At 42.9% G+C, this 17,154-nt stretch overlaps 3 protein-coding genes across 3 annotated transcripts in view; 1 reads left to right on the top strand and 2 right to left on the bottom strand.

Moving 5' to 3' along the window:
• LOC125020891 (protocadherin Fat 3) overlaps window positions 1–3,024 on the bottom strand; it is a 64,957-nt gene extending 61,933 nt beyond the window's left edge. The window contains exon 1 of the mRNA XM_047606517.1: window positions 58–3,024. Coding sequence (XP_047462473.1) covers window positions 58–3,024 — 2,967 coding nt within the window. The remainder of the gene's footprint in view (window positions 1–57) is intronic.
• A 1,307-nt stretch (window positions 3,025–4,331) lies between these two features.
• On the top strand, window positions 4,332–12,481 carry chordc1b (cysteine and histidine-rich domain (CHORD) containing 1b). Its single transcript, XM_047607307.1, has 11 exons — window positions 4,332–4,536; window positions 7,155–7,204; window positions 7,282–7,338; window positions 7,493–7,653; window positions 8,037–8,137; window positions 8,444–8,502; window positions 9,140–9,210; window positions 9,452–9,557; window positions 9,729–9,848; window positions 9,936–9,998; window positions 11,242–12,481. The coding sequence occupies exons 1-11, from the start codon at window positions 4,473–4,475 to the stop codon at window positions 11,413–11,415; spliced, it is 1,026 nt and encodes a 341-aa protein (XP_047463263.1). The 5' UTR covers window positions 4,332–4,472; the 3' UTR covers window positions 11,416–12,481.
• Window positions 12,127–16,476, bottom strand: LOC125021303 (tyrosinase-like). The gene is made up of 5 exons (XM_047607306.1): window positions 15,546–16,476; window positions 14,731–14,947; window positions 13,988–14,135; window positions 13,706–13,887; window positions 12,127–13,473 (listed from the first exon to the last, which is right to left on the bottom strand). Exons 1-5 carry the CDS (start codon window positions 16,362–16,364, stop codon window positions 13,208–13,210), a joined length of 1,632 nt encoding a protein of 543 aa, XP_047463262.1. The 5' UTR covers window positions 16,365–16,476; the 3' UTR covers window positions 12,127–13,207.
• Window positions 16,477–17,154: the final 678 nt, after the last annotated feature.

Here is a 17,154-nt window from a genome sequence, read left to right as displayed (position 1 = left end):
AGAAACAAGATAAACATACGCAACAGTACAGACAATACAAACTGTGCCATCACCTACCTCAAAGGTGCCATTGAAGTCATTAATCAGGGAGAACCGGACTTGTCCACCAAGTCCGATATCTGGATCCTGAGCCTGCACCCACGTAATCACAGCTCCTGGTGGGAGGTCCTCTGGTACTCTAGCACTGTAGGTGCTAGGGATGAAAACTGGAGAGCAATCATTGACATCCTTCACTATTATAGTTAGAGTTGTCACAGATGACCTCCGAGTGCCTCTTTCAGCCTTGTCTCTCACTTCAATTTTTAATGTGAACATTGGGAATGTTTCTCTGTCCAACTGACTAGCAACAAATACGCTTCCAGTTTCACTGTCAATCCCAAACTGAGGGACACTGGTCAGCATTATATAAGAGAGCTGTCCGTTTTGGCCCATGTCTTTGTCAAATGCAGTGATGGTAATAACTTCCATGCCAATGGCTGAGTCCTCTGAAACAAGGGCAGAGTAACTGTCCTGATAAAACTGGGGATCATTGTCATTTGCATCCTCAATGATCACAGTCAGTAGTCTCCAGTTGGACATCTGAGGAACCCCCTGGTCATAAAGGGTGATATTAAGAAAGTAACGGTCCACTCTCTCACGATCAAGTGGCTGCAGCACAGTTATCATCCCGCTCTCCATGTTGATATTGAAGCAGTTTTCTTTGTTACCATCAGAAATGGAAAATAGAACACGGCCATTGAAACCTGTATCACCATCTCTTGCTCGCACCTGAAACACACTGGCACCAGCAAGGAGGTCTTCCCTCAGTAGGATACTTGTTGGTAAGGCCTCAAACTGTGGGGCTTGTTGGTTCATGGAGAAAAGGTCTGTGTATCTGTCATTTGCTCTTGGTCGTGCCATAGCAGACGCTTTTGAGACCATTTTTTCTGCTAGCAGTTGGGCTACCCTGGTCTCCTTGCATGTGAACCCTCTGGGTGGCATCCTACCTCTAACCACTGATACATTCACAAATGTAGGCTCAGAGAACATCTCACCATCTGTTGCAACTATTTTCAGGTTGAATATCCCACTTTTTAAACTATCTACTGCCAATGATCTTTTCAGTGACAAAGCGCCAGAGTCTGGGTTTAAGTCAAAGTAATCTAATTCATTTCCAGACAGTATCTTGTAATTCACCATTCCTAGCTCATCCATGTCTATAGCTGACAACGTGACAATAGTCTGGCTGATAGGGAAATCACGGCTTATCATCCCTCTGCAAGAAACCTTCTCAAAAAGAGGCTGGTTGTCATTGATATTTACCACACGAATGGTGATATTAACCTCAGTCTCCCTTCGGTACGGTGAACCCCAGTCAGACGCACGCACTGCAAAAGTATAGATATCATCAGACGACTCAAAGTCCAGGTCGCTTGTGATCCTCACTTCCCCTGTGTCCTGGTCTATGGAAAATGGAAGAGACTGATCACCACTGATTGTGTGAGTTACATACCCATTCTCTCCTTTATCATCATCCACAGCAGACACTATAAGGACAAGAGAACCTACAGGTAAGCTCTCGTTGACAGCAATTTCATAGAAGGGCCTGTTGAAGACTGGAGAGTTGTCATTAGCATCTGTTATGGTAATATGGACCCATGTCTGCTTCTGACTGATAGTATCAACTACCTCCATGGCCATGAAATCCTGTGATATCCTTGTCATCTGCCTTGTGGTCATAATAACACCAGTCAAAGGGTTTATATCAAAGTACATTGGATATGAGAAGCTGCTGAAGCTGTAATTGACACTCAGAGGAGCTGGAGAGATTTTCACAACCTCTACAATAGTGCCTGGGGGAGCGATTTCACTCAGCTGAACTACATAAACATCTTTCTCAAAATTCGACAACACTGGGTCTGGCCTTGTAACCAACAACTGAACAACTTGAGTGTTAGAGAACTTTGGAGGTATACCTCTGTCTTTAGCTTGGAAGGTTAAGTTGCACCCATAGGGAAATGTATCCCAGTTGATCTGTTCAGGTGTTTTAACCCTATACTCATTCCCAATAGGTGATCGATCAACCACAAACTGTTCAGAGGAGTCCCCCTCAATGATGGACACCCACTCTATATCCCCAGATACACCATCGTCTCTGTCTTCCACAGTCAATATCACAAACACTGGGTCCTTGTCCTGTCGCGATGGAAGAACAGCGACTGCACTGAGAACAGGAGCAAATTCATTAACCCGCTCCACGGTTAGGACCAGCCTTGCAGTGCTGCTGACACCATTGTTACCATAGAGTTTCATCCCTCTGTCGACAACCTGCACCTCCAGCTCAAATCGGGATTGCTTGTCCATCCTTGGTCGACCCGTTAGGGTGATGAACCCGCTGGTTGGATGGACAGCGAAGAGATCTGTTCTGTTCTTGAAGAAGTAGTAGAACTCTCCATTGGACCCCACATCAGCATCAGTAGCTGTTACACGTCCTATGCTGGTGCCCAGAGGGGCACTCTCAGGAACAACAAATGAATAGGAAGTTGGGGAAAAGAGAGGTCGGAGGTCATTTGTATCCAAGACCTTGATGTAAACAGTTGTTGTGGTCTGTAGGCCTCCTTGGGCAGAAGCTTTTACTGTCAGAGTGTAATTGTCCTGTACTTCTCGGTTCAAAATGGCACCATTTGTACATATGCGCAGGAAACAAAAATCTCCCATTACAAACTCCTCAGCCTGGAAGATGCCATCACTGTCTCCAGACACAATGAAATATTTTATGTCTAAAGTGCGAGGTGGCCCGAGAATGATGCCCATTTTGACCTCGCTTCTGGTATAGGTTCTTGCGGCAGAGTTCTCGAAGATTGAAGCATTATAGGCAGGCTGGGTGAAGAGCAGCGGGCTCTGTCCTGTCCTCAGCTCTGGAAGGAACTGGGCATGGGGTGAAGGGATACAGAGAAAGAAGAGGAAGAAGAGGAGGAAAATAAAATGGAAAAGAAGAGACGAGCTGGGTAGAGGAAACATATTTCCCCACCGATTAGGCTTCATCACTATTCCATCACCCTGTCACCCTATATTTGGAAAGAATGAAAAAAAGGAAAAACAGATGTGGATTCAGTTGGTGATTTGCCAGAGATATGCTGAAAATTTTATAGGGACAAAAGTGGGTCAATACTTGCAAAGACATTTCAGTGGTACTTATTATCAATACATGACAATGATGCACCCTAAAAGTTTGCGTTCAGACGGTGAACAGTGCACCAGAAAGATGTGGAGGATAAAAATGACATGTCTAACTCTGTACATCAAATCCCTGGACATGAAATTATAGAAGACGCTGCTTACACTAGAAACTCCAGGGCTCTGAATTTGTCAGAGACAGAAATGTAGAACAAACATCCTATACATGATGAAAAACATCAGTGTGCACTCAAATATATTACACTTTGTTTTTGGAAACTAGTTGCACAAACTTGTACAAAGAGGCTGAAGCACTGACAATTGGAAAAAAGAAAATAATGAGAATTTTCCGCTTCTTTTGATCACAAATGTATTTAAATATTGCAAGGGCTACTCTATGCAGCCCCATACATACTATACATTATAGTCATTTCTTGGTCATGACCCAGCTTTAATCGAAAATAAAATAAATTCTGCTAATAAATTCAAGCCCGTTTATTTCAGATCACCCGTAGCCAGGTTCGTAGCGATCATCAGCACCACAAATCCTGACAAAATTCAGTGAGCTCAATTCAACTGTCCCCACTGAGAGATATCCCGGGAGATCTTGGGGTTCTCTCTCCCATGCTGATGCAGATCTAGTGATGCTCGTCTTTGTGCAAAATCCGCGAGTTTGTTAAGCTACAGTTTGTACAGTTTACAACAATATTACATAGATTCGTGCAGACTTCACTCACACATGGTAAAGAGTCTTACCTTTGGACGAAACAGGTGTAATCGGACAATAAATTAAATACGTGAACAAAACAAAAAGAAGAAGGAAAAAAAGCCAAGCTGGTCGATGATGCGGAAAAAAAAAAGAATGAAGAAATTTCATGTGTGCACATCCCGACGGGCAGTTGTCTACTAGACTGCAGCCATCCTCGTAAAACTAAATAGCTATTGCCCCAGTTTCGTGCACCTGACTACTGTAACCCAGAGTGCAGTGGCTTCATCTGCAGTAGTTGACACAAATCTGGAGATACGGCGGTCAGATGTTCGCTGTCTGAATTAAAGATAGCCGTGCCACAGAGAACACGTCGCTTAACGCAAGTTTGGAAGCGGTCAGCATCAGTTGTCGCTTGTGTGGGACCACGGTGCGCTCTCGGGATGGAGGTGGCGGACAGGCGCCGATCTTTGCCGAGTGCAGCCGACAACATCCGGAAGTGTGAGCAGTGTAACGTGCGGCAGGCTGCGGCTCTGTACCTCTCTCACACAGCTTTTAGGTGGCTAGTTGGGCACCCGGTCTCAGTTTTAAACTTGTACCGTTGGCCACCATGTCTGTTTTGTGTTACAACAAGGGATGTGGGCAGCGATTTGACCCAGAAAACAACCCAGACGGTGAGTAGCGCTCTTCGGTAGAATCGCAGTGTCCTGTCTGTTGCGAGACAAGCAAGCTAACCTCTGCTGATCTGGAAATTTCTACAGCGACCGGGCCTGGTTGGGCCCATGTAGCTGACTTGATGTTAGTCGACTGGTCCCAACTCGGTAGCGAGTTAATTCATTAACACCGGTATATTAGTCGGGTAGCTAATAACCACGTGGGCCTTTAGTGAGTTATCTCCGTGTTGTTAGCACGTTAAGCTCCTGTTGTTAGCCGGTTAGAGGTAACGTTAACCTTTGTCTGGACGGAGCTCACACTGAGCGGTATAAAGTTTTTAAAACAAACTATTTCTACGTTTTTATCATGTGTAGATAATCTACGCTGCATTTCCCACATCCATGGTGTTAGCCGTGTTCTCAAAACGTGTTAGTCTCACTTTTCACTGCACGAAAAGTCAAGCTAACCCGAGTAATCAAATAAGCTCTTACTCGGGAATAATGTGTAAACATATCCACAACTTATTCACTCCATCCAACAATTGTTACAACACAACTTTAGTTCATTTCACTTGTTGTCCAGTAACTGGATGTTAAAATGTCCCACAGTTTATACCGTAACGTTACCCCCCTACAGAGAGGGTTACACGTACGGGAGCCTCAAGGGTGCACAGCAGTTCAAGAATACACAGATAAACACACAGTATTAGGAAAGATGCTAGGAAATGAGAAGACACGATAGTATTGCGACATACTGCAAAGACCCAGACTAACCCAGACTAAAAAGGAAATGATTTCAGGGCAAACGGGCAAAAAAAAAAGTGTGGAGCCCGACTGGGACAGGCTTGTTGTTGCCATGGAGACTCCTGACGGTACTGACTTGTGACTGCACAGATGCAGGAGATATACTGTAACTGTAGAAGATGCCTTTTGTCTTTATCAAGTTACATGTAAACGTGCTTTATTTAGGTATTAGCAATGCCCCATTATTCCCATTATTGTCATAATAGTCAATATACTTTTAATTTCTTTAGTGTTGTGTTTTCCCACAACAAATAAAGCTTTACTGTTATTAAATAAAACGACAACCTTTAATAAGGCCCTTAATTTGGGTTGATTTATTATTGAGTTTGTGTGAAAATGTGTGAAAGAAATAATCAGCTGGAGGGGATTAAAAAACAACAACACTTGATTGGGATATCCCTGGTGGGTGGTGTAGGTTTGTAATTATAAAGTACAGATCTCAAAGACGGAGGGGTAGGCAATAGGAAATCAGACACATAATAAGTGGAAACAATTAGGATGTATTGATCCTTTTCCTCATAACGAGAAAGGCCTACGTCTTACGAAGCTCCTGTGTTTTCTCCTGCTGGCAGTTAAACATGCATCTGTAAAAATTGAGAGCAGCCGCCCCAAAAACCCGAGGCCTCATTTAGAAAGGAGGGCATGCGACAAATGTGGACAATGTGTTTTACTGTGCAGTTCCTCTTAAAATCACTGGCTAAATCCTTCGTTTCATCCAACAAAAGACGCCACGGGAGAGACATTTCAAATGTAATCGCAAGCAAAAAAAAAATGTCATATTTGACAAGCATGTCCTCCAGAAACACAAAGGAGACCATGGGTTGGTGCTTACAGATCCTCCACAGATCGTGACACATTATCCCATTTTTTTCTGTGAGGGTTGCCAGATTTGTGAGCCTTAATTCCTCGCGTATTTATATGAAAGCACGGCTACCTGAGTTAAGGTGCGTACGCAGTACCCTGACAACGCCCCACGAGAATGCATATATGGAGGTTCACTGACATATTAAGTTTCTTTATATATTGTGACATTAAATTCGTTTATGAGACCACTGTTTATACGACGCCACTGATTTAAGTATAATTGTACTTTGAAAGCAGTATTTTTCTTTCCTCGGCTCTCTCACAGTAAAAACCCCAGTGAGTCCTTCACTTTGCTTCTTTTGTATCGCCCTCCTGTGCCTTCAAGTAATCCTACATTGTGTATTGCTCCACGCTCAGTCAAGGAGTCAAGTTTAATTTCCATTTTAATAGGATGCCTGTTTTTTTTTATAACAGTAGAGTAAATTATCATTACCTTAGTGGTATCTCCAAGGTGCATCTACAGCAGTGGCACAGAAGAGACTGAGCTCAGGCTATACTGTGAGGACAGTGTCAGATTTTTATATTCCACCAGTTATTTTCTTCCAAGTGTTTTGTTTTATTCACAGACATTAGTTCTTTATGCAAGTTAAATATCTCCAGTTAATATACTAAATACCAAGGTAACGATATGTTTATACGATGTTCTTCACAGGGACAAATTTGACCATTTTGGTGTTTGCGTAGAAACATAATGACACTGAATGATGTTTTTTGTTTCACTAAATCTGTTTTCTTGTTAGGTATTAGACAGAAATTATTGCGTTTCTTATGACGACAAATACAAGCAACTCTTTATTATATACCGTCTTTCCTGTTAACTATTAAACTTCCCTAATTGAGAGACTGTTAGTGCTTTACAGGGAAGAAAACAGTTGTGCCCATAGATTTCTTAGTCTGTGTCACACACAACACGTGTGCCATTTTTGGATGAACTTATAAATGAATGACATAGATTTGTTTTATTTTGGCAGATGGCTGCACCTACCATCCGGGAGTCCCGGTGTTCCATGATGCCTTGAAGGTAAAATATCTGAAAATGCACAGTTACCTTTTATCGTGTTATGTGTCCGAATCTAATGTCTTTGTAACTTCCTTCAGGGATGGTCGTGCTGCAAGAGAAGAACCACCGACTTCTCCGACTTTCTCAGCATTGTTGTACGTTTTTAACTTTTCCACCGCTTTCTATTCTCCGAGGTCATGCCTCCTTTGTCTGTCGTTTCTTATAGCTACTGACTTGCGCATTTACCTGGGCCATATTGGCATTGTGCTTGTTTGTGAGTCCGACGCGGTTGCCTTTTTCCCCCGACAGGGCTGCACAAAAGGTCCACACAATAAAGAGAAGCCACCGGAGCCTGTGAAACCAGATGTGACTTCATCGGGAGAAAAGAAGGACTTGGAGAACCAAAAACCAAAGTTTAGCGAGTACATCATCTCCGCACCGAAACCTCAGGAGGCGATACGCAGACCGAGGTTGGTTGCAAACATAGTATTTTTTTACAGCTCAATCAATAATAGAAGTCGCTGCATTGTATTTTAAGTATATCAGGAGTTGTTTTCAGGCTGATAAATGAACAGGGCCTCCAGTTTTTCCACATTTTGGATTGGTTTGGTGTCAAATGAATGGAAGGTTATGTGCAGAATCAGAGGTGTTAATTAATAGCCTGAAATCGTGACACATGATGAACTGATTAGTTCTCTTTTTAATTACAATATTCAGTTCACTCTTAGGTTAGCTGTTCGCAGAACTCTGAAGTGGTGTTGTGATACCATTACACATAGTTTAAAACTATTTGCATGTGTGTTTGCACTTTAGTTTCTCCTTTGTTATGGTTTAATTGCTGTTATTGTTCCAGTGCTGATGAGCCAATGGTGAGGATGCAGCATAAAGTTTCTGCTTCTCTGAAGACGGCGCTGGAGAAACTGAAACTATCGGAAAATGCGGCAGAGAAGAAAGGTGAGAACACATTTATCTTCCCCTCTTTTTTCCTTTTTACTCTCCCAAGTTCCTTTTTTTTTGTCCTTTTTCTTGCCATCTTCACCTTGCAAGTCTGCCCATCCGCCGCAGACAGGAAGGTCATGTTGACGGTAGAACTTAATGGATGGCCACTGGGGATCTGCCATCACTTGTGTCAATCACATCACGGCATTTGAGTTGAAGCTGACAGGGAGACGACTGCCCATCACAACTGTCACTGCGTTTTTTTTTTTTATTCTCTTTATGGTCTCGTTATGGGTCTCAATTCTCTCTCTCTCTTTCAAGAGGAGGACAGCGACGAGATCAAAATCGGAACATCCTGTAAAAATGGAGGATGCACTAAAGTAAGTCCGTGGGGAAATCTAATGTAATGAAAGAAATTCATTGGTGTTTAAGAAGCAGTTAGAATATCTGCTTGATACAGCAGCAGCTTGATGTTTGTAACTAAATTTAGTTTGGTCATAATTTCATTCTGTTAATCTATGATGATTCTGATAAATAACATCCCACAAGAACTATGGGTTAGAAGAAATAGATCTTTGTTCTCATTTTCTCTGTGTTTTGTTCAAGCTAACGTGGTCTGTCAGAGCAGAAACCTCAAGATTAGAACATAAACTGCAAGGAAAATCTGCATTGAAGTGTTTTTAGCAGAAGCTTTGAGTGGGACTTTAATCATTTACATAATTATACTTTAACTGATTTGATTGAGAGGCATGAGAGCCCCCGGCTTTTCATTTATTAATCAGCAGCGGTCTTGAAATAAAGTTTTGAAATAAAGAAATTGATACTTAATATCAATTATGCATGCATTAAATTTCAGAAATGTATTTTTAAGAGGTAGATTTGAGTGGATTAGTAAGCATCGTTTCATCTGCAAAAAGATGACTCACGAGGTCCGATAACGTAATCCTGTGACTAGAAGAAGTGTTTAAATAGTCGTTTAAATAGCGTTTTGAGTCTCACTTTTGTTGTCATCTTCAGAGCTTTGAAGGACCTACAAGTGATTCTGACGTGTGCTCGTACCACTCTGGATTTCCCATCTTCCACGAAGGGTTAGTATCACTAGTAATTACATTTCCTCATTATTTGCAACATCTCATATTCCAACTTTACCGTTGCCTTTTCACGTGGAATAGGAGGTAAGTTCTGTTCTAGCTGTGAAAGAAGGACAAAGAGCACCGTTTGTGCTTCTCCCGTTACGCTTCCTCCCAGACTTGTTTACCGGCTCCGTTGAGTGACAAGTTATTGATTGCTAAAAATCTAGCGGGTGTTGTGTCTTTCCTGCGTCTGCAGGATGAAATACTGGAGCTGCTGTAAGAGGAAAACCTCCGACTTTAACACCTTCCTCTCTCAAGAGGGCTGCACCAAGGGTACACATCTATGGAGGAAAAAAGATGCGGTAGGTGTGCGGATTTGACAGCAGGTGATTATTTACTGTCTGCGAGCAAGGCTGTGTGAAAGACCTTCAGTCGTGACTCCCATCTAGTGGTGTAGGATGAATGCACGCGCAGTGGAGGCTTCTTTTCAGTGCTGAATTTTGAGCACTGCGTTATCTGAAATCTCCTCGCAGGGTAAGAAGGTGGTGCCGTGTCGGTTTGACTGGCACCAAACCGGGTCGCAGGTCATCATTTCTATCTACGCCAAAAACGCCGTCCCAGAGCTGAGCTACGTGGATGCCAACAGCACCACGGTGAGGAACGCACGAGTCTCTGTCTTCAGTCAAACCGCTTCGTTTCGTCCGTCTCAATCTAACGTTGATCTCTGTTTTCTCCATCAGCTCGACATCCACGTTATATTTGAGGGAGAGAAGGAATTTCAGCAGAAAATCAGTTTGTGGGGAGTAAGTAGCGTCACATTCACTCTCATACAACGTCACTGTAATTTGTGCTATATTCCACTTTAAATATCCAGTGTAGTTTTATACTGGATTCAAGAGATCACATAACACATGCTGCTGATCTACACTGGAAACCTTCCAGTAGTAATTAAGATACAAACAACTGTCCTTTTACGCCTGGATATAAACCACTTGTAAATGCTGGATTCTTCCATCGGTGTTGACCTTGATTGTGATTATCTACAAAATCCACTATGCTATTTTAAGATAAATTCTTAATCTCTTAATTTATGAGACTGGATTAAAAGATTGGTTGAAGTTTGGCTCCTTCTTCAAACCCTACCGATGGATTTGATCCAAATGAATTTGTCAAAGTGCGCACATGTGCAGGTCTAACTCATTTAGGGCTGCAACAACACAACAGTGTAATCAGCATCATACGTTTGCATGGAATATGTCACACACATGTCATCCACAATCACGCTCCCAATGCCGTTCACGCTGAACAAGACTTGCAGGAGTATGAATTCTTAAACCAGACACTTAGTGGAAATGAAACGTCCTAACACAACATCACAGCGGAGAAGATCCGCCGCCTTTCTGACCTCAAAACAACGAGACGGCGGCGCTTGCAATGCTACAGTGAGTTTCGTCTAGCTTATATTGTCGGTGGCTCGGCTGGTGGTCGTCGTGTCCTCGCCTCAAACGCTCGCAGTCACTAGAGCGGATCCCAAGGCCTGGTACGGCATCGCTGCTTTCAGGTGCACTCGCAACTCGTAAAACAGTTTGTGTGCGTGCGCATACAGACCCGTGGTGTAAGCAGTCTTTTGCAGATACATAGGGCATTTGCATTTCCAATTAAAATTAATCATGCTCAACTCTATCTTTGCTAATTAATGGCAGTACACAACACCTTTTTTAATTAGGTCTGGCTCGCATAAACCTTAGTTTTAGTAATGAATAACGTCATTAGGTAAAAGTTTGTTTGGTTTCTCAGAAGTCATGAAGTGGTATTATTCATGTTAAATATGTCGTTATGAGAAAATGTTTGAATATAAGTTTAATGGTTATTTATTAGTTGACTACTTCCAAAATAAATCTACTGTTACCTAAAAAAAATAAACACTATATGAAAATAATGAATTAATCCAAAATATGGATGGAGCAGCCGTAAATGTATTATATCTTTATGATAGCACACATTCTTTTCTTTGGATCTAATTGTTTTTTTTCTTCTCCCTTGTAGGTGATAGATGTGAGTAAAAGTTTTGTGAACATGATGGCGGCCAAGATCGAGGTAGCCATGAAGAAGTCGGAGCCAATGTCCTGGGCTCGTCTGGACCTTCCTCCACCTGTACCCCCACCCAAGGAGAGCGAGGAGAAAAAAGACGAGGGCGACAGTGACGATGAAGACGAATGATGAGCGTTTAAATTAAGGATGTGTATTTTTAGCTGAATCAAAGGCCTCAAGCCACACGGTCTGTTCTTTACCTTTTGTAAAGAACTGACTCTTTTGCTGTTATGGGATTTAGCCTTTACTCCTCGACATTACAGTGTTTCCTTCATCATCCTAAATCCTCACAATACACTATTTTCCCGTTTTTTGTTTTTTTTCTACAGTTTTTGAATCTTTACTAGTCATCTTATTGGTTGTATTTAAATTCTAAATTATCTCCAAATATGTTTTTTACACCAATAAAAGGTCTAACACTGATTTTAATCGGCTTCAATCAGATCAGATGACGGCCCGCTTCTTAAAATTGCACTGAAATCCCATGAAAATTGCTCACATCCAGTCACCGTAACAGACCACAGTTGTGACCACCTTTAAAAAAACAAACAAAACAAATAATGCAATATCTGGTAAAAGATGATTCCATCTGTTCACTTCCATTTGTTTGTGTTCATTCCATCCTTTGATTTCTTTCATTGTGTAAATTATTGCATTGTTTGTGTCCACGAGTATCACAGCAAACAAAGTACTGTCTCTACAGATATATTTCTGCACATTTGTGAGCGGTTCTATGTAGTTTGAGAACTTTGCGTCACTTAAATGTCCATATTTGTGTCATATGGAATTTATTCTGAGTAAATTGTGTGGTAAGAAATGAACTACTTCCCTGGCACTCTCAAAGATGTATATCGATCCATTTCAAATTTATTTACATTTAAAACCGTAGATTTGCTGCAGATTTCTTTCTTTTTTTACATGATTATAAATAATGTGTACTTTGTAAAAGTTCTGCTTTACAATACTGTATCTGTCTGCTCAAAAGAACATGGTGCAGTTTCAATGACAATGTACTGTAATATCTGAGAATGCCAGTTGAATGCTGTAATAGAAAAGTGCTTTGCCGGACAGCATGTGTCAAAGCCTGGAATGTATGAAGTATATTTGGCTGAATGAGACCACGATGGGAGAGGAAAATTGTTAAGGAACCAATTTATCTTACCAAAAAATAAACTTTTCTGTTGATATTTTAAAAGTTGGGTATCCTGTGTGTGTGAATTTGAATACAGATGTTATGCTGAACTCTTCCAACATTTTGAAATGGACACACTTCTCATCTCGTAGGGTTGACCTTTCCAGTGAAGATTATGGATTACATTAACTTTAGGTGTTGCTATGACTTTTACAAATGTCAAAGTCTTGTTTAAACTATTGTGCGACTTTAGGTTAGAATACTGAACTGGGTGTGCTGCTGCCAAGGTCTCAGATCTCGACTTCTCAGCCAACAATTTTCTTTTTCCTTCCAGCACATCACAAACATGGCTCGGTTTTAATATTAAACAGAATGTGGCTAAGTCAACTCCCACATAAAGTTTATACCCTCAAAGGCTTCTGTAAAAATGATCTTCGCGTTTCTTGCTCTAAATTGCAGTTCGATATCATCTCAGCATGCGGACTGATGCAACGCGCTGCAAAACCCGATTTTCAAGGTAATCGGCTAAAGCCCTGTGAATGCTGGAAAAGTCGTGGAACATTTCTGTGACAGGAACCATAAATAGTGCACAGGCCGTGTCTGCGAGGATCTGATGGGTGCGATCTGACAAGCAACGTTGTGTTGTGGGAGGGACAAGCAAGAAGTTTGACATGTCTCAGAATCCTTTTCAAAATCTCCTGCATGCATAAAATACTTTTTAATACAGTTTTCTATATTTTGATATCATCACAGTGGTGGAGGAATATATAATTCACAGTGCTTTGCTCTTCATATAGTTGTGTGGTAGTTATGGGGATTAGTTTCCACAGTTTCATCACTCCAGAGAAGGGGCTTCCTTTCTGGGAGGGCAAATAAGTTTTTCCACCTCCTTGCATTCGGCCAAGACAGGCTTCTCTTTCGCTGTTTTGCAGCCATGACAGCAACGGCTGCGGCTGTCGTCACGAGTCCCCCGCAGAGCCCTGCGAGCAGCAGCCAGGGCCAAACGTCGCGCAGCTCCTCCAGGTAAGGACGCATGGACTCAGCTAGCCTCTGGTCTGCAGAGAAAAGTAGTCACAGCAATGTAGGCGAAGCACTTTAGTTTACACCTTGAGGTAGAAGTAAAATACGTACATCAGATAAGTCTGTGTTCATAATTAGATTACAGTCGGGATATCTGTTTAAGATTAGGACCTTAATTAAATAGATTCAGTGAAATAGATTGGGTTGAGGAAGGGGGGGAAAAAAGTAATTGATTTTCTCAAATACAAATGGAAATCAAACACTTACTGGCATCCAGCAGGCTGGAGTATTCATATCCCAGCTCCTTGCTGGAAATAAAGAAGTCCCTGTTTCTGTGGAGGGGCAGGAACGGCACCATGTTGTATCTGCTGTTGTGCCCTATAGGAGCATTAGAGTCTGGATACTGGGATGGAGATGGACTGTGCCTCCTGAGCCATTCCTCATAAATGCTTTAATAGAGAAAGAAGGCAAACGCCATGAAACCGTTAAGAACAAGCTTATACATGTACTCATTAATTAATATATATATAATATCAGAGTGTGTCTCACCTGTCAACATAAGCGTGGTGAAGAAGGAATATGGGATCATTTGCAGAGCCCTGCACCGAGGACATGGACCCATTCATGTAGACATGCAGAGCCGCATGCATTCCCCTACGAGAACTGTTTCCTAACCCGGTCTGAGGGTCCCCAAATCCTGCAGCAGACAAAGACGGCAGCGCGCAGTTGCAGTTTGGGTATCAAAAAGCCTTTTTGATAAAAATTTGAAAAGATGAGATACAATTCTCTAAGATTCAGATATTCATTCAAAATGGATACAGTAGAGTTAGTTTTCTGGAGCAGAACCCATCGCACAGGCACACATTTCATCTTTAAATAATATCTGTCTGACAATGACAGCCACCAAATAACTCTCCTGCAGGGGACTGTTTTTCTTTTTCTAAGAAGTATGTGCTATGTGAATATACTCAGGTCTGATAACAGTATCCCAGAGAACCATCTCAAGACGCTGGCGCTTTGTTAGAGATAGCTTTTCATTTGGACAGGCCTGTGTTGATACTCAACCTATTACCAAAAGAAAAAAAGATGTGTGGTTATGTGTCATTTAGCCTCCCGACGTGGAGCTGGATGTGGACAGAATCCCGAACCCCACATTAACGCCAAACCACAAATGAAGGCCACAAATTCAAGTTTACAAAATAAAGAGCGGCCCACACAGATAAGTCTGGTGAAGAGCGGCCGTGCGGAAAGTTAACACACGGGGCGCGTGTGCGTGGTCGGGCTTATCTGACCTTCCAGAATGTTCCTGAAGCTCATGTTGGCAGTGCGGTCCATTGCTCCGGTGTCATAGTTGGACAGGCTGAGAGTGAACTCCACCTCTGCCGAAGTCGGTAAACGTTCAACCAAGTCACGGTTGTGGTTTCCAGGGTTACGGCGAAGTGGGCCTTCTCGCGTGGCATCACACAACACACCTCTTTCGTTGTATTCCCCGGCTTGGGAACACAGGACCTGTAGACAAACAAATTACAGACAGACAAAAACAAGTACAACATACAGGTACCAGTAGTAAGGAGAATGGCAGGCAGGGGAGGGGCCTCTGTGGAGGAGGCTGGTTCCAGTGCATCCCACAGATCTACTGAATTTGGAGACCAGGTCAACACCTGGTGATGTTCTTCATTTTTAGTTGTTTCTAAATAATTTGTTGTGCCTGTGTCAGGCTGCATCCTGCTGGGGATGAGTGCTGTCATCAAGGAGTGTCATCGCTATGGGGTTGGGGTGTCTGGTCTGGTCTAGGTGTGTGGTACATGTCTAAGAAACATCCACACCAATGCCAGGTTCAAAGGTTTTCCAGGAGAACACTGAATTGTCACATGATGGTCAATGTTATTTACTTCTCCTGTCATAATGTTTTGGCTGATCGGTGTATATCAAGGAAATATGCAAACATGTCCTTGTCATTCACATCCATATGTCACCATTTGGTAAAAGTACTGCGCTAGTGTGGTGATGTGTATTTAAGGCCACGGGCCAGTTAAAGTAGGCATCAAACTAATTTCAGTCACAAATAAATATGGAGAAAAGAAAAGAGAAAACATTTCTGCGTTACCTCCCAGGAAGAAAAGACCGATCTCGGGCTGATGAGGGACGGATCCTGGGGGCTGCGGTCCCCCATCAGCTCATCCGTACACACTTCACAGCCCTGGGCGTCCCTCCAGTCCCAGTATGGGATGGTGAAGCTCGTGTCTCCGCTCAGCTTCCTGATCTCGTGCTCCCAGTGCAGCAAGTAAACGCGGTGCCACGGGAGAAACGCGGGCGCCCAGTGGGCAAAGTCAACATCGGTCCACACGTCCCCTGGCCCTAGCACCGCGTTCCTGGACACGTAGTAGTGCATCCACACAAACGCATCGTACACGGACACATCAGCGAACATCGGGTTGGAGCCATTTTCCATCTCCCTGTAGGTGCCCGTGGCCACCACATAGTCCGTACTCACTGTCTGCTTGGCCAAGTTCAGGTAAGATACAAGTCTGCTCCTCTCGGCCCTAGACAGGTGGAATACGTTCCTCCTGAGAGACTCCCTTCTCTCGTTGCAGTTTTCTCCAAAGTAGCCAAACTTACAGTCCGCGCAGTTGAATCCCATGAAGTTCCACGCACACTGACAAGTCCGGTTGTAGAACACCAGGGGCCATTTCTCTCTGTCGTCCAACCCGGAGAAGGGGTACTGCGGCCCGTCGGGTTCATCCGAGACTTCCACGTCCCCGCAAAAGCCCCGGCCCGAGCTGGAACCGCAGGCCGAGCCGTCGCCCTCCCAAGGCGGACAGCACTCCTTGGTGCGCAAGGCTTCCCGGGTTGCGCACAAACGAGGGAACTGCTGACGGCTGGGTACAAAATACAAACAGAGAGTGATGATTCCCAGTAAAAACATCACAGCAAGATTTTCCTCTGGAGACGGCAAACGTTCCCAGAGATGAGGACGGAATATGCGCAAAGTGAGAAAGTGGGAAACGTGATATTTTCTCGGCTTAAATTCTTTGCCCTACCACCCCCCACCTCTTCGTTGAGTCAGTCACATGCTGCCTCCCGTGTAGGCTTACTTCTTGAAGAGGGGCAATTAACCCTGAAGCACATACGCGACGGTTCCCAGAAGGATAATAAATGATTTAACCAAATGCTACGTATATAATGGAATTTAAAGCTTTTATGGTAATCACTGAGACCCTAACGACTATTTAATATCATATACGCTACGGTATAACTACAAACATCTACAAACTTTTAAAGGCCCATAAAATAAGAATTTAAGGCCGCACTATGCCTACTTATTCCTAATTTTACAGTTATTTTCTGCTTCATGTTCTGCCCACAGTCCAAGTAATGTGTGATGATTCCTCCCCACACACAGACACAGACACACAAAGAAACAAATCTACTGTTTGTGTTTTTCTGTCATGAGTGAAATCACCATGGCATTATTGAAACCACAGAGAGGAAGATAAGTGAGCATGAGAAGGAAACACATACCTTGATATATATCAGTCTCTGCTGAAACTTTTTTTTTAAGCATCTTGTTTCTTCATGAAGAAATGTGAGTGAAATGAAGTGTGTGTGTGTATGTGTGTGTGTGTGTGTGTGTGTGTGTGTGTGTGTGTGTGTGTGTGTGTGTGTGTGTGCATCATCAAGTGGTGTGATTGCTGTGGGGTACCTGGTCTGGTCTA

This window comes from Mugil cephalus, chromosome 15, assembly GCF_022458985.1.
Source record: "Mugil cephalus isolate CIBA_MC_2020 chromosome 15, CIBA_Mcephalus_1.1, whole genome shotgun sequence".
In the NCBI taxonomy this organism is placed as follows: domain Eukaryota; kingdom Metazoa; phylum Chordata; class Actinopteri; order Mugiliformes; family Mugilidae; genus Mugil; species Mugil cephalus.
This window is presented reverse-complemented; position numbering and strand designations above follow the sequence as displayed.

Bases quoted from the DNA above. Each gene is read 5' to 3' on its own strand.
- chordc1b (XM_047607307.1), top strand. From the start codon at position 4,473: ATGTCTGTTTTGTGTTACAACAAGGGATGTGGGCAGCGATTTGACCCA. The intron at 4,537-7,154 runs GTGAGTAGCGCT...TTATTTTGGCAG, and splicing joins CCCAGAAAACAACCCAGACG to ATGGCTGCACCTACCATCCG. The intron at 7,339-7,492 runs GTACGTTTTTAA...TTCCCCCGACAG, and splicing joins CCGACTTTCTCAGCATTGTT to GGCTGCACAAAAGGTCCACA.
- LOC125021303 (XM_047607306.1), bottom strand. From the start codon at position 16,364: ATGTTTTTACTGGGAATCATCACTCTCTGTTTGTATTTTGTACCCAGC. The intron at 14,948-15,545 runs GTAACGCAGAAA...GTTTGTCTACAG, and splicing joins CGGTCTTTTCTTCCTGGGAG to GTCCTGTGTTCCCAAGCCGG. The intron at 13,888-13,987 runs GTGAGACACACT...TCTCTATTAAAG, and splicing joins CACCACGCTTATGTTGACAG to CATTTATGAGGAATGGCTCA.